Raw genomic sequence first — 14,425 nt, 5'->3', positions numbered from 1 at the left:
TCTACTAACACTGGTTCTACTCTACAGTCTCTACTAGCTCTGGTTCTACTCTACAGTCTCTACTAACACTGGTTCTAATCTACAGTCTCTACTAGCTCTGGTTCTACTCTACAGTCTCTACTAACACTGGTTCTACTCTACAGTCTCTACTAGCTCTGGTTCTACTCTACAGTCTCTACTAACACTGGTTCTACTCTACAGTCTCTACTAGCTCTGGTTCTACTCTACAGTCTCTACTAGCACTGGTTCTAATCTACAGTCTCTACTAGCTCTGGTTCTACTCTACAGTCTCTACTAACACTGGTTCTACTCTACAGTCTCTACTAGCTCTGGTTCTACTCTACAGTCTCTACTAACACTGGTTCTAATCTACAGTCTCTACTAGCTCTGGTTCTACTCTACAGTCTCTACTAACACTGGTTCTACTCTACAGTCTCTACTAGCACTGGTTCTAATCTACAGTCTCTACTAACACTGGTTCTACTCTACAGTCTCTACTAGCACTGGTTCTAATCTACAGTCTCTACTAGCACTGGTTCTACTCTACAGTCTCTACTAACACTGGTTCTACTCTACAGTCTCTACTAGCACTGGTTCTAATCTACAGTCTCTACTAGCTCTGGTTCTACTCTACAGTCTCTACTAACACTGGTTCTACTCTACAGTCTCTACTAACACTGGTTCTACTCTACAGTATCTACTAGCACTGGTTCTACTCTACAGTCTCTACTAACACTGGTTCTACTCTACAGTCTCTACTAACACTGGTTCTACTCTACAGTATCTACTAGCTCTGGTTCTACTCTACAGTCTCTACTAGCTCTGGTTCTACTCTACAGTCTCTACTAGCACTGGTTCTACTCTACAGTCTCTACTAACACTGGTTCTACTCTACAGTCTCTACTAGCACTGGTTCTACTCTACAGTCTCTACTAACACTGGTTCTACTCTACAGTCTCTACTAACACTGGTTCTACTCTACAGTCTCTACTAGCTCTGGTTCTACTCTACAGTCTCTACCAACACTGCTTCTACTCTACAGTCTCTACTAACACTGGTTCTACTCTACAGTCTCTACCAACACTGCTTCTACTCTACAGTCTCTACTAACACTGGTTCTACTCTACAGTCTCTACTAGCTCTGGTTCTACTCTACAGTCTCTACTAACACTGGTTCTACTCTACAGTCTCTACTAGCTCTGGTTCTACTCTACAGTCTCTACCAACACTGGTTCTACTCTACAGTCTCTTCTAACACTGCTTCTACTCTACAGTCTCTACTAACACTGGTTCTACTCTACAGTCTCTACTAACACTGGTTCTACTCTACAGTCTCTACTAACACTGGTTCTACTCTACAGTCTCTACTAACACTGGTTCTACTCTACAGTCTCTACTAACACTGGTTCTACTCTACAGTCTCTACTAGCACTGGTTCTACTCTACAGTCTCTACTAACACTGGTTCTACTCTACAGTCTCTACTAACACTGGTTCTACTCTACAGTCTCTACTAACACTGGTTCTACTCTACAGTCTCTACTAACACTGGTTCTACTCTACAGTCTCTACTAGCACTGGTTCTACTCTACAGTCTCTACTAGCACTGGTTCTACTCTACAGTCTCTACTAACACTGGTTCTACTCTACAGTCTCTACTAACACTGCTTCTACTCTACAGTCTCTACTAACACTGGTTCTACTCTACAGTCTCTACTAACACTGGTTCTACTCTACAGTCTCTACTAACACTGGTTCTACTCTACAGTCTCTACTAGCTCTGGTTCTACTCTACAGTCTCTACTAGCTCTGGTTCTACTCTACAGTCTCTACTAACACTGGTTCGTCTCTACAGTCTCTACTAACACTGGTTCTACTCTACAGTCTCTACTAGCTCTGGTTCTACTCTACAGTCTCTACTAGCTCTGGTTCTACTCTACAGTCTCTACTAACACTGGTTCGTCTCTACAGTCTCTACTAACACTGGTTCTACTCTACAGTCTCTACTAGCACTGGTTCTACTCTACAGTCTCTAATAAAACTCGTTCTACTCTACAGTCTCTACAAACACTGGTTCTACTCTACAGTCTCTACTAACACTGGTTCTACTCTACAGTCTCTACTAACACTGGTTCTACTCTACAGTCTCAACCAACACTGCTTCTACTCTACAGTCTCTACTAACACTGGTTCTAATCTACAGTCTCTACTAGCTCTGGTTCTACTCTACAGTCTCTACTAACACTGGTTCTACTCTACAGTCTCTACTAGCTCTGGTTCTACTCTACAGTCTCTACTAACACTGGTTCTAATCTACAGTCTCTACTAGCTCTGGTTCTACTCTACAGTCTCTACTAACACTGGTTCTACTCTACAGTCTCTACTAGCTCTGGTTCTACTCTACAGTCTCTACTAGCACTGGTTCTACTCTACAGTCTCTACTAGCACTGGTTCTACTCTACAGTCTCTACTAGCACTGGTTCTAATCTACAGTCTCTACTAGCTCTGGTTCTACTCTACAGTCTCTACTAACACTGGTTCTACTCTACAGTCTCTACTAGCTCTGGTTCTACTCTACAGTCTCTACTAACACTGGTTCTAATCTACAGTCTCTACTAGCTCTGGTTCTACTCTACAGTCTCTACTAACACTGGTTCTACTCTACAGTCTCTACTAACACTGGTTCTACTCTACAGTCTCTACTAGCACTGGTTCTAATCTACAGTCTCTACTAGCACTGGTTCTACTCTACAGTCTCTACTAACACTGGTTCTACTCTACAGTCTCTACTAGCACTGGTTCTAATCTACAGTCTCTACTAGCTCTGGTTCTACTCTACAGTCTCTACTAACACTGGTTCTACTCTACAGTCTCTACTAACACTGGTTCTACTCTACAGTCTCTACTAACACTGGTTCTACTCTACAGTCTCTACTAACACTGGTTCTACTCTACAGTATCTACTAGCACTGGTTCTACTCTACAGTCTCTACTAACACTGGTTCTACTCTACAGTCTCTACCAACACTGGTTCTACTCTACAGTCTCTACTAACACTGGTTCTAATCTACAGTCTCTACTAGCACTGGTTCTACTCTACAGTCTCTACTAACACTGGTTCTACTCTACAGTCTCTACTAGCTCTGGTTCTACTCTACAGTCTCTACTAACACTGGTTCTACTCTACAGTCTCTACTAACACTGGTTCTACTCTACAGTCTCTACTAGCTCTGGTTCTACTCTACAGTCTCTACTAACACTGCTTCTACTCTACAGTCTCTACCAACACTGGTTCTACTCTACAGTCTCTACTAACACTGGTTCTACTCTACAGTCTCTACTAGCACAGGTTCTACTCTACAGTCTCTACTAACACTGGTTCTACTCTACAGTCTCTACTAGCTCTGGTTCTACTCTACAGTCTCTACTAACACTGGTTCTAATCTACAGTCTCTACTAACACTGGTTCTAATCTACAGTCTCTACTAACACTGGTTCTACTCTACAGTCTCTACTAGCACTGGTTCTACTCTACAGTCTCTACTAGCACTGGTTCTACTCTACAGTCTCTACTAGCACTGGTTCTACTCTACAGTCTCTACTAGCACTGGTTCTACTCTACAGTCTCTACTAGCACTGGTTCTACTCTACAGTCTCTACTAGCACTGGTTCTACTCTACAGTCTCTACTAGCACTGGTTCTAATCTACAGTCTCTACTAGCACTGGTTCTACTCTACAGTCTCTACTAACACTGGTTCTACTCTACAGTCTCTACTAGCACTGGTTCTACTCTACAGTCTCTACTAACACTGGTTCTACTCTACAGTCTCTACTAGCTCTGGTTCTACTCTACAGTCTCTACTAACACTGGTTCTACTCTACAGTCTCTACTAACACTGGTTCTACTCTACAGTCTCTACTAGCTCTGGTTCTACTCTACAGTCTCTACTAACACTGGTTCTACTCTACAGTCTCTACTAACACTGGTTCTACTCTACAGTCTCTACTAGCACTGGTTCTACTCTACAGTCTCTACTAGCACTGGTTCTACTCTACAGTCTCTACTAACACTGGTTCTACTCTACAGTCTCTACTAGCACTGGTTCTACTCTACAGTCTCTACTAGCACTGGTTCTACTCTACAGTCTCTACTAACACTGGTTCTACTCTACAGTCTCTACCAACACTGCTTCTACTCTACAGTCTCTACTAACACTGGTTCTACTCTACAGTCTCTACTAACACTGGTTCTACTCTACAGTCTCTACTAGCACTGGTTCTACTCTACAGTCTCTACTAACACTGGTTCTACTCTACAGTCTCTACTAGCACTGGTTCTACTCTACAGTCTCTACTAGCACTGGTTCTACTCTACAGTCTCTACTAACACTGGTTCTACTCTACAGTCTCTACTAGCACTGGTTCTACTCTACAGTCTCTACTAGCACTGGTTCTACTCTACAGTCTCTACTAACACTGGTTCTACTCTACAGTCTCTACTAGCACTGGTTCTACTCTACAGTCTCTACTAACACTGGTTCTACTCTACAGTCTCTACTAGCACTGGTTCTACTCTACAGTCTCTACTAGCACTGGTTCTACTCTACAGTCTCTACTAGCACTGGTTCTACTCTACAGTCTCTACTAACACTGGTTCTACTCTACAGTCTCTACTAGCACTGGTTCTACTCTACAGTCTCTACTAGCACTGGTTCTACTCTACAGTCTCTACTAGCACTGGTTCTACTCTACAGTCTCTACTAGCACTGGTTCTACTCTACAGTCTCTACTAGCACTGGTTCTACTCTACAGTCTCTACTAACACTGATTCTACTCTACAGTCTCTACTAGCACTGGTTCTACTCTACAGTCTCTACTAACACTGGTTCTACTCTACAGTCTCTACTAGCACTGGTTCTACTCTACAGTCTCTACTAGCACTGGTTCTACTCTACAGTCTCTACTAACACTGGTTCTACTCTACAGTCTCTACTAGCACTGGTTCTACTCTACAGTCTCTACTAGCACTGGTTCTACTCTACAGTCTCTACTAGCACTGGTTCTACTCTACAGTCTCTACTAACACTGGTTCTACTCTACAGTCTCTACTAGCACTGGTTCTACTCTACAGTCTCTACTAACACTGGTTCTACTCTACAGTCTCTACTAACACTGGTTCTACTCTACAGTCTCTACTAACACTGGTTCTCTACTAACACTGGTTCTACTCTACAGTCTCTACTAACACTGGTTCTACTCTACAGTCTCTACTAGCACTGGTTCTACTCTACAGTCTCTACTAACACTGGTTCTACTCTACAGTCTCTACTAGCACTGGTTCTACTCTACAGTCTCTACTAACACTGGTTCTCTACTAACACTGGTTCTACTCTACAGTCTCTACTAGCTCTGGTTCTACTCTACAGCCTCTACTAACACTGGTTCTACTCTACAGTCTCTACTAGCTCTGGTTCTACTCTACAGTCTCTACTAGCTCTGGTTCTACTCTACAGTCTCTACTAGCTCTGGTTCTACTCTACAGCCTCTACTAACACTGGTTCTACTCTACAGTCTCTACTAACACTGGTTCTACTCTACAGTCTCTACTAGCACTGGTTCTACTCTACAGTCTCTACTAACACTGGTTCTCTACTAACACTGGTTCTACTCTACAGTCTCTACTAGCTCTGGTTCTACTCTACAGCCTCTACTAACACTGGTTCTACTCTACAGTCTCTACTAGCTCTGGTTCTACTCTACAGTCTCTACTAGCTCTGGTTCTACTCTACAGTCTCTACTAGCTCTGGTTCTACTCTACAGCCTCTACTAACACTGGTTCTACTCTACAGTCTCTACTAGCTCTGGTTCTACTCTACAGTCTCTACTAGCTCTGGTTCTACTCTACAGCCTCTACTAACACTGGTTCTACTCTACAGTCTCTACTAGCTCTGGTTCTACTCTACAGTCTCTACTAGCACTGGTTCTACTCTACAGTCTCTACTAACACTGGTTCTACTCTACAGTCTCTACTAGCTCTGGTTCTACTCTACAGTCTCTACTAGCACTGGTTCTACTCTACAGTCTCTACTAACACTGGTTCTACTCTACAGTCTCTACTAGCTCTGGTTCTACTCTACAGCCTCTACTAACACTGGTTCTACTCTACAGTCTCTACTAGCTCTGGTTCTACTCTACAGTCTCTACTAGCACTGGTTCTACTCTACAGTCTCTACTAACACTGGTTCTACTCTACAGTCTCTACTAGCACTGGTTCTACTCTACAGTCTCTACTAACACTGGTTCTCTACTAACACTGGTTCTACTCTACAGTCTCTACTAGCTCTGGTTCTACTCTACAGCCTCTACTAACACTGGTTCTACTCTACAGTCTCTACTAGCTCTGGTTCTACTCTACAGTCTCTACTAGCTCTGGTTCTACTCTACAGTCTCTACTAGCTCTGGTTCTACTCTACAGCCTCTACTAACACTGGTTCTACTCTACAGTCTCTACTAGCTCTGGTTCTACTCTACAGTCTCTACTAGCTCTGGTTCTACTCTACAGCCTCTACTAACACTGGTTCTACTCTACAGTCTCTACTAGCTCTGGTTCTACTCTACAGTCTCTACTAGCACTGGTTCTACTCTACAGTCTCTACTAACACTGGTTCTACTCTACAGTCTCTACTAGCTCTGGTTCTACTCTACAGTCTCTACTAACACTGGTTCTACTCTACAGTCTCTACTAGCTCTGGTTCTTCTCTACAGTCTCTACTAACACTGGTTCTCTACTAACACTGGTTCTACTCTACAGTCTCTACTAGCACTGGTTCTTCTCTACAGTCTCTACTAACACTGGTTCTTCTCTACAGTCTCTACTAACACTGGTTCTACTCTACAGTCTCTACTAGCTCTGGTTCTACTCTACAGTCACAGAACGATCAGATCTGATGTATCAGAGCATCTCTCCTCCTGTTGACTCACCTCTCCTTGATCACTAAAATCATTCACAGAATTCAAACAGGCTTCATCTCTCTCACACGTATTTTTAGCTCGCCCTCCTCCCTCCTTTCTCTCTCTCTCTCCCATGACTTTGTGGGCTGAAGTCGAGCCAATCAGATCAGGAGGAGGAGGGAGGACACGGCCCAAAGTACGCTTTATACGCCGCATCGCAGCCGCTGACCCACAATGCAGAAACACACAGTGGATGCGTCACGATGCAGGAATAGATCCCAGTTTTCCGACATAAACATTAGGGAAAAATAAAGTTCATACCAGAGCCGGGCTGTTTACTACTCTGAGTCTGAGCAGACTAGATCTACAGGACTGTGAATAAAGGAACAGAGAGAATAATCCCTGGATGTGCTGTAGTGATGGACGCTGATGCGGCAGTCAGCAGATGGTGGTGATGATGCTGAGTCAGCACAGTGCTGATCTAATGATTATTTATATTCATTAACATTAAGGAGACAAACAGAGTCTATGTCTACTACAGAAGAACACAAGGAGGGACTGGAGGAAGACAGGAGTGAGATTTAGAATCATTAGAAACTATCTAGGGATGAAGAGTGGGAGCTAACCAATGAGCAGCAGGGAGGAGAGGTCAGCTTCAGGTTCAGAAGACGCTCAGCAGGAAACACAAACCCAGAGAGATGACATTTACACCTTCACTAAACATAGAAATAGTCCAACTAGAATCAGCAACAGTAGAAGTCTTAAACTAGAAGTATTAAACCTAGAAGTAGTAAACTTAGAATCAGTAGACCTAGAATGAAAGGGAAGGGCTCAGCTAGCTTCCCCTTCTGTTGACTGTCCTTAGTTGAAGAATGAGAGGAAATGCTGCGTCGGTCCAAATCTTCCAAAAGTCAACAACCATGGCCTACTATTTAGAAACAATGAAGCACCCAACATCCCCAGCTTCACCAACAATTCGCCCACTACCTTTGATGATGTCATCCTTTTGATCTCACAAAACTTTCTTTCTTTGACTGCCTTTGATGATGCCATCCTTTACATCTTAAAAAACATTCCCGTCGACTGTCTTTGATGATGTCATCCTTTAATCTTATAAAACATTACATTAACTGTCTTTGATGATGTCATCCTTATATCTTATAAAAAATCCATTAACTGTCTTAGATGATGTCATCCTTAAATCTTATAAAACATTCAGTTAACTGTCTTTGATGATGTCATGCTTAAATCTTATAAAACATTCCATTAACTGCCTTTGATGATGTCATCCGTAAATCTTATAAAACATTCCATTAACTGCCTTTGATGATGTCATCCTTAAATCTTATAAACATTCCATTAACTGCCTTTGATGATGTCATCCTTAAATCTTATAAACATTCCATTAACTGCCTTTGATGATGTCATCCTTAAATCTTATAAACATTCCATTAACTGTCTTTGATGATGTCAACCTTAAATCTTATAAAACATTCCATTAACTGCCTTTGATGATGTCATCCGTAAATCTTATAAAACATTCCATTAACTGCCTTTGATGATGTCATCCTTAAATCTTATAAAACATTCCATTAACTGCCTTTGATGATGTCATCCTTAAATATTATAAACATTCCATTAACTGCCTTTGATGATGTCATCCTTAAATCTTATAAACATTCCATTAACTGTCTTTGATGATGTCAACCTTAAATCTTATAAAACATTCCATTAACTGCCTTTGATGATGTCATCCTTAAATATTATAAAACATTCCATTAACTGCCTTTGATGATGTCATCCTTTAATCTTATAAAACATTCCATTAACTGTCTTAGATGATGTCATCCTTAAATCTTATAAAACATTCAATTAACTGTCTTTGATGATTTCATGCTTAAATCTTATAAAACATTCCATTAACTGCTTTTGATGATGTCATCCTTAAATATTATAAAACATTCCATTAACTGCTTTTGATGATGTCAACCTTAAATCTTATAAAACATTCCATTAACTGCCTTTGATGATGTCATCCTTAAATATTATAAAACATTCCATTAACTGCCTTTGATGATGTCATCCTTAAATCTTATAAAACATTCCATTAACTGTCTTTGATGATGTCATCCTTAAATCTTATAAAACATTCCATTAACTGCCTTTGATGATGTCATCCTTTAATCTTATAAAACATTCCATTAACTACCTTTGATGATGTCATCCTTTAATCTTATAAAACACTCCATTAACTGCCTTTGATGATGTCATGCTTGAATATTATAAAACATTCCATTAACTGCCTTTGATGATGTCATCCTTTAATCTTATAAAACATTCCATTAACTACCTTTGATGATGTCATCCTTTAATCTTATAAAACATTCCATTAACTGCCTTTGATGATGTCATCCTTAAATATTATAAAACATTCCATTAACTGCCTTTGATGATGTCATCCTTAAATATTATAAAACATTCCATTAACTGCCTTTGATGATGTCATCCTTTAATCTTATCAAACATTCAATTAACTGCCTTTGATGATGTCATCCTTCAATCTTACAAAACATTCCATTAACTGTCTTAGATGATGTCATCCTTTAATCTTATAAAACATTCAATTAACTGTCTTGGATGATGTCATGCTTAAATCTTATAAAACATTCCATTAACTGCCTTTGATGATGTCATCCTTTAATCTTATAAAACATTCAATTAACTGCCTTTGATGATGTCATCCTTAAATCTTACAAAACATTACATTAACTGTCTTTGATGATGTCATGCTTGAATCTTATAAAACATTACATTAACTGTCTTTGATGATGTCATGCTTGAATCTTATAAAACATTACATTAACTGTCTTTGATGATGATGTCATCCTTTAATCTTATAAAACATTCCATTAACTGTCTTTGATGATGTCATCCTTAAATCTTATTAAACAGTCCTGTCGACTGCCTTTGATGATGTCATCTTCTAAATCTTATCAGACATCCCATCCCTGCCTACAAAGATATCACTTTGAAGACATTACATTAAGTCTCTTCTCTGTTTTGTGTGTTTGGATGACAGCCTTTGACAAACTGCCAAACTTCATCGTTGGCGCTGAGAGGACTCTCTGAACCCGAGCTGATCTCGACCTGCTGCTGTCAGAATCAGAGGATGAGACGGATCGATGGATGGATAAATGAGAGGTAGAGGAGGAGAGTGAGGGATAGTTACCTGCATCCACGTCAGCTAGTTTAAAGAGCAGCCCAGAAAGAAAAAACACAAGAGAGGAAAAGATGCAGCCACAGTTAATCCATGCAGAGTCAAACCCAGCAGAGCAAAAACGAGACGCTCAAACACGTTCAGACAGCAAAAACCCGAGACAAAAAGGAGAATTTATGAGCACAGAGACAAGAGGGAGAAAGAGAGAGAAGCAGAGGAGATTTATGAGGCAGAATAACAAGAAAGAAAGGAGAAATAAAAGAAGAACACAGAGGTTTATTTACAGGGCAGCTGGAGGTCAAAGCACAAAAAAACTCTGAACACATTCCTGCAGAAGAAAAGCACACATTTACATGATCATGGCTGGACCTGTTCAGGACGTTTAAGTGACTTTAAATGACAGAAATTAATGAATGAAGAGATGGTTCCGCTTCACAGAGTCCCAACCCCTCTGGTTGACTAACATCTGACAAAGACCAGTGGACACCAGTAAGAAACCAGTCTGCTATAGTCACCTAACCTCAGCAGCATCCTCAACTCACAGTCTCTACTCCTCCTCATCTCCTCTTGCACAGCGATTACCAGATTGGACCAACCAATAGCTGTGTTGCATTTATCGCTTTGCCCTACATTCCTTGACCCTAACCTTTGTCCCTTCATCCCATGACCCTAAGGTTTATCCCTACATCCTTCGACCCTAACCTTTATCCCTTCATTCCTCGACCCTAACCTTTATCCCTTCATCCCACGACCCTAACCTTTATCCCTTCATCCCACAAACCCTAACCTTTATCCCTTCATCCCACAACCCTAAGGTTTATCCTTTCATCCCTCGACCCTAACCTTTATCCCTAAACCCTAACCTCTATCCCTTCATCCCATGACCCTAAGGTTTATCCCTACATCCCTCAACCCTTACCCTTATCCCTTCATCCCACAAACGCTAACCTTTATCCCTCGACCCTAACCTTTATCCCTACATCCCACAAACCCTAACCTTTATCCCTTCATCCCTCAACCCTTACCTTTATTCCTACATCCCAAAACCCTAACCTTTATCCCTTCATCCCTCGACCCTAACCTTTATCCCTTCATCCCTTGACCCTAACCTTTAGCCCTACATGCCACAAACCCTAACCTTTATTCCTTTATCCCTCGACCCTAACCTTTATCCCTTCATCCCACAAACCCTAAACTTTATCCCTTCATCCCACAAACCCTTACCTTTATCCCTTCATCCTTTGACCCTAACCTTTATCCCTTCATCATTTTACCCTAACCTTTATGCCTTCATCCCTCGACCCTAACCTTTATCCCTTCATCCCTCAACTCTTACCTACATCCCTTCAACGCTCGACCCTAACTTTTATCCCTTCATCCCTCGACCCTGACCTTTAACCCTTCATCCCTCGACCCTAACCTTTTTCCCTTCATCCCACAACCCTAACCTTTGTCCCTTCATCCCAAAACCCTACCTCTATCCCTTCATCCCTCGACTCTAACCTTTATCCCTACATCCCTCAACCCTTACCTATATCCCTTCATCGCTTGACCCTAACCTTTATCTCTTCATCCCTCGACCCTAACCTTCATCCCTTCATCACACAACCCTAACCTTTATCCCTTCATCCCTTGACCCTAAACTTTATGCCTTCATCCCTCGACCCTAACCTTTATCCCTTCATCCCTTGACCCTAACCTTTATCCCTTCATCCCACAACCCTAACCTTTGTCCCTTCATCCCATGACCCTAACCTTTATCCCTTCACCCCTCAATTCTTACCTTTAACCCTTCATCTCACAACCCTGAGCTTGACCTTCAACTCTTACCTTCATCCCTTCACTGCTCAACCATAAACTTCATCCCTATATCTCAGACCTTCATCCCTTTATATCAGAAACCCTAAGCTTTACCCCTCAACCCTTATCTTCATCCCTTCATCCACAACCCTTACCTTCATCCTTCGACCCTCGCACAACCCTTATCTTCATCCCTACATGCCATGACCCTAACCTTCAACCCTTCATCTCAAAACTCAAACATCCGACAACCCTTACCTTCATCCCTTCATCCTACTACCCTTACCTTTATCCCTTTATCCCAGGAGTTTAACCTTAAACTTTACATACCAAGATCATAACCTTTATCCCAAGACACCAAGACCCTAACCTGTCTCATGACCCTTACTTTCATCCCTTTATCCCACAACCCTAACCATCATCCCTACATACCATGACCCTAACCTTCATACCAGAACCATTAACTTCATCCCACAACCCTTCCTTACATCACATTACCTTATTCCTTGATCCCTTCATCCCATTTCCCTACCCCCACCCACAACCCTTTCTTCATCCATTCATCCCACAACCCTTCCTTACATCCCATTACCTTGTTCCTTGATCCCTTCATCCCATTTCCCTGACTTTTATCACCTCACCCCATTTCCCTCAGCCCCCATCTCCATCCTTTGCCCATTACCCTATTCCTTGGTCCCTTCATCCCATTTCCCGACCCTTCTTCCCACAACCCTTACCTCCTCCTATCTCCCTTACCTTTATCCCTCCATCCTCCCATCTAACCAACTCTTAAACTCATCTCTTTCTCTAGTTTTCTCTTTGTCAGTAGCCTCACACTGTCTTGAAACCATTCAGTTATTGTCTTGGTCTTCTGAAGTGAACGGCCTAATAAAGTGATGTTTGGAGGTTCGGGTTCATTTAGAGAGGCTGGTCTTTAACATCCTGACATTTGTCTTGTAAACATTCAGATTTTTCTAGCACCTGTTAGTGATTACAGCTGCCTCCTTCATGATGTAACTTCTGTTTATTTAATATCTGCACATGTGTTTTCAGGCTCTCTAGATCTATTTTAAGCGTCAGAGGTCTGCGCTCCAGTTCCCCGTGTTTCAGTTTAACTGGAATCGGTCGGTTCCAGTCCAACAGTCCACCATGTGAATGGAGTCTGTCGTCTAGTTTGAGCAGCAGACTCTCAGTCAGCGTTAGCTCAGTGCTGCGGGTGATTTCCCAACCAAATGCTCAATTTTAATCATTTCCATGTGCTGCTGCTCAGACGCTTGGCTCTAGTTTTTCAAATGAGGGACCCCAGATCCCCCCTCATACCCCCCATGTTTGAATGTAACAGACTGGTTCCACTGTAAAACGGCTGATGTTTGCTGAACTTTTCTTAAGTTTTCACTGTGAACTGAAAGTAGACCCTGCAGCTAAAGACACAGGATCCATGACTCTGATCATGGTGCATTCAGGGACACTCAGAAATCTTGGATGTTTTAAATGTGTTTTTTAGGGCCTGCCAGCTTTCACACCGACATGGATGGAGCTGAACGGTAACGAAAAAGGGGTTTATTTAATAGGAAAATAATCCGTCCTGCCACAAACTTGGAGTTAAAGATTGAGGTCAAATATCTGGCTGGCTGGTTGTCAGACGGCCTGCTGGTTAGGTAACATCTAGAAGAGCGCAGTAATACATTATGGCTGTATCACTGACCTTCAACATTTTTCTTAGAGGGTGTGGATCAGTGATGAGAAAGGATCAGGTTTATCAGAAACCCTACCTGCTGCACACTGCAAAGCACGATGTTAAAGGAATGAATGAAACCCCTGTAGATGCATGCTATTCGCTCTGTTAGCACGCCAGCGAGCTCCTGGATGATGTGGTTTTTAAACACCTGGTGATAAAACTGCACACCCCGGTTAAATCTGGGGAAGGTTGATGGGATTCAACACCGAGTACTTCCCAATCCTAGTTTAACATCATATTAGCAGGTGTCCCAAGTTCAAGTCTGGACCCTGTGGCTCCTCAAACACAAGTCTCTCAGTGCTCTTATCCATGGTGTTGACTCTATCCAGGCATAAAAAGACAATAAATATATCTGTGAAACAAAACAAAACACGCCACAAAACAACAACAAAAAAAAAACGCTAAAAATCTAAACAAAACAAAGGGGGAAAAAACAGAAAGGAAACAACAAAACCTAGAACAAAAATAACGAACACAACAACAAAACAACAACACTACAAAACAAAACAGAAAATGGGAAAACAAAAAATCCAAAGAAAGAAAAAAGACAGAAAGGAAACAAAAATCGAAACAACAACAAACAACAACAAAAATAAAATAAAAACCCCAAAAGATCAAAACAAAAAACAAAAAAACCAAGCGAACAAAAAGATAGAAAAGAAAAACTGAATAAAAAAACCCCAAAACAAATCAAAATAAAAACAAAAACCCTAAACAAA

At 41.4% G+C, this 14,425-nt stretch overlaps 1 protein-coding gene across 4 annotated transcripts in view; it reads right to left on the bottom strand.

Annotated features, from left to right (window-relative positions):
* The window catches only part of agap1 (ArfGAP with GTPase domain, ankyrin repeat and PH domain 1), a 245,778-nt gene that overhangs the window by 113,125 nt on the left and 118,228 nt on the right, over window positions 1–14,425 (bottom strand). For 3 of the 4 annotated variants that reach the window (XM_041782109.1, XM_041782110.1, XM_041782108.1), the window contains one exon: window positions 10,181–10,195. The exons of the other annotated variant lie outside the window; for it this stretch is intronic. In XM_041782109.1, coding sequence (XP_041638043.1) covers window positions 10,181–10,195 — 15 coding nt within the window. The remainder of the gene's footprint in view (window positions 1–10,180; window positions 10,196–14,425) is intronic. 4 annotated transcript variants of the gene reach the window in all.

Source organism: Cheilinus undulatus, linkage group 24 (assembly GCF_018320785.1).
Source record: "Cheilinus undulatus linkage group 24, ASM1832078v1, whole genome shotgun sequence".
NCBI classification, from domain to species: Eukaryota; Metazoa; Chordata; class Actinopteri; order Labriformes; family Labridae; genus Cheilinus; species Cheilinus undulatus.
This window is presented reverse-complemented; position numbering and strand designations above follow the sequence as displayed.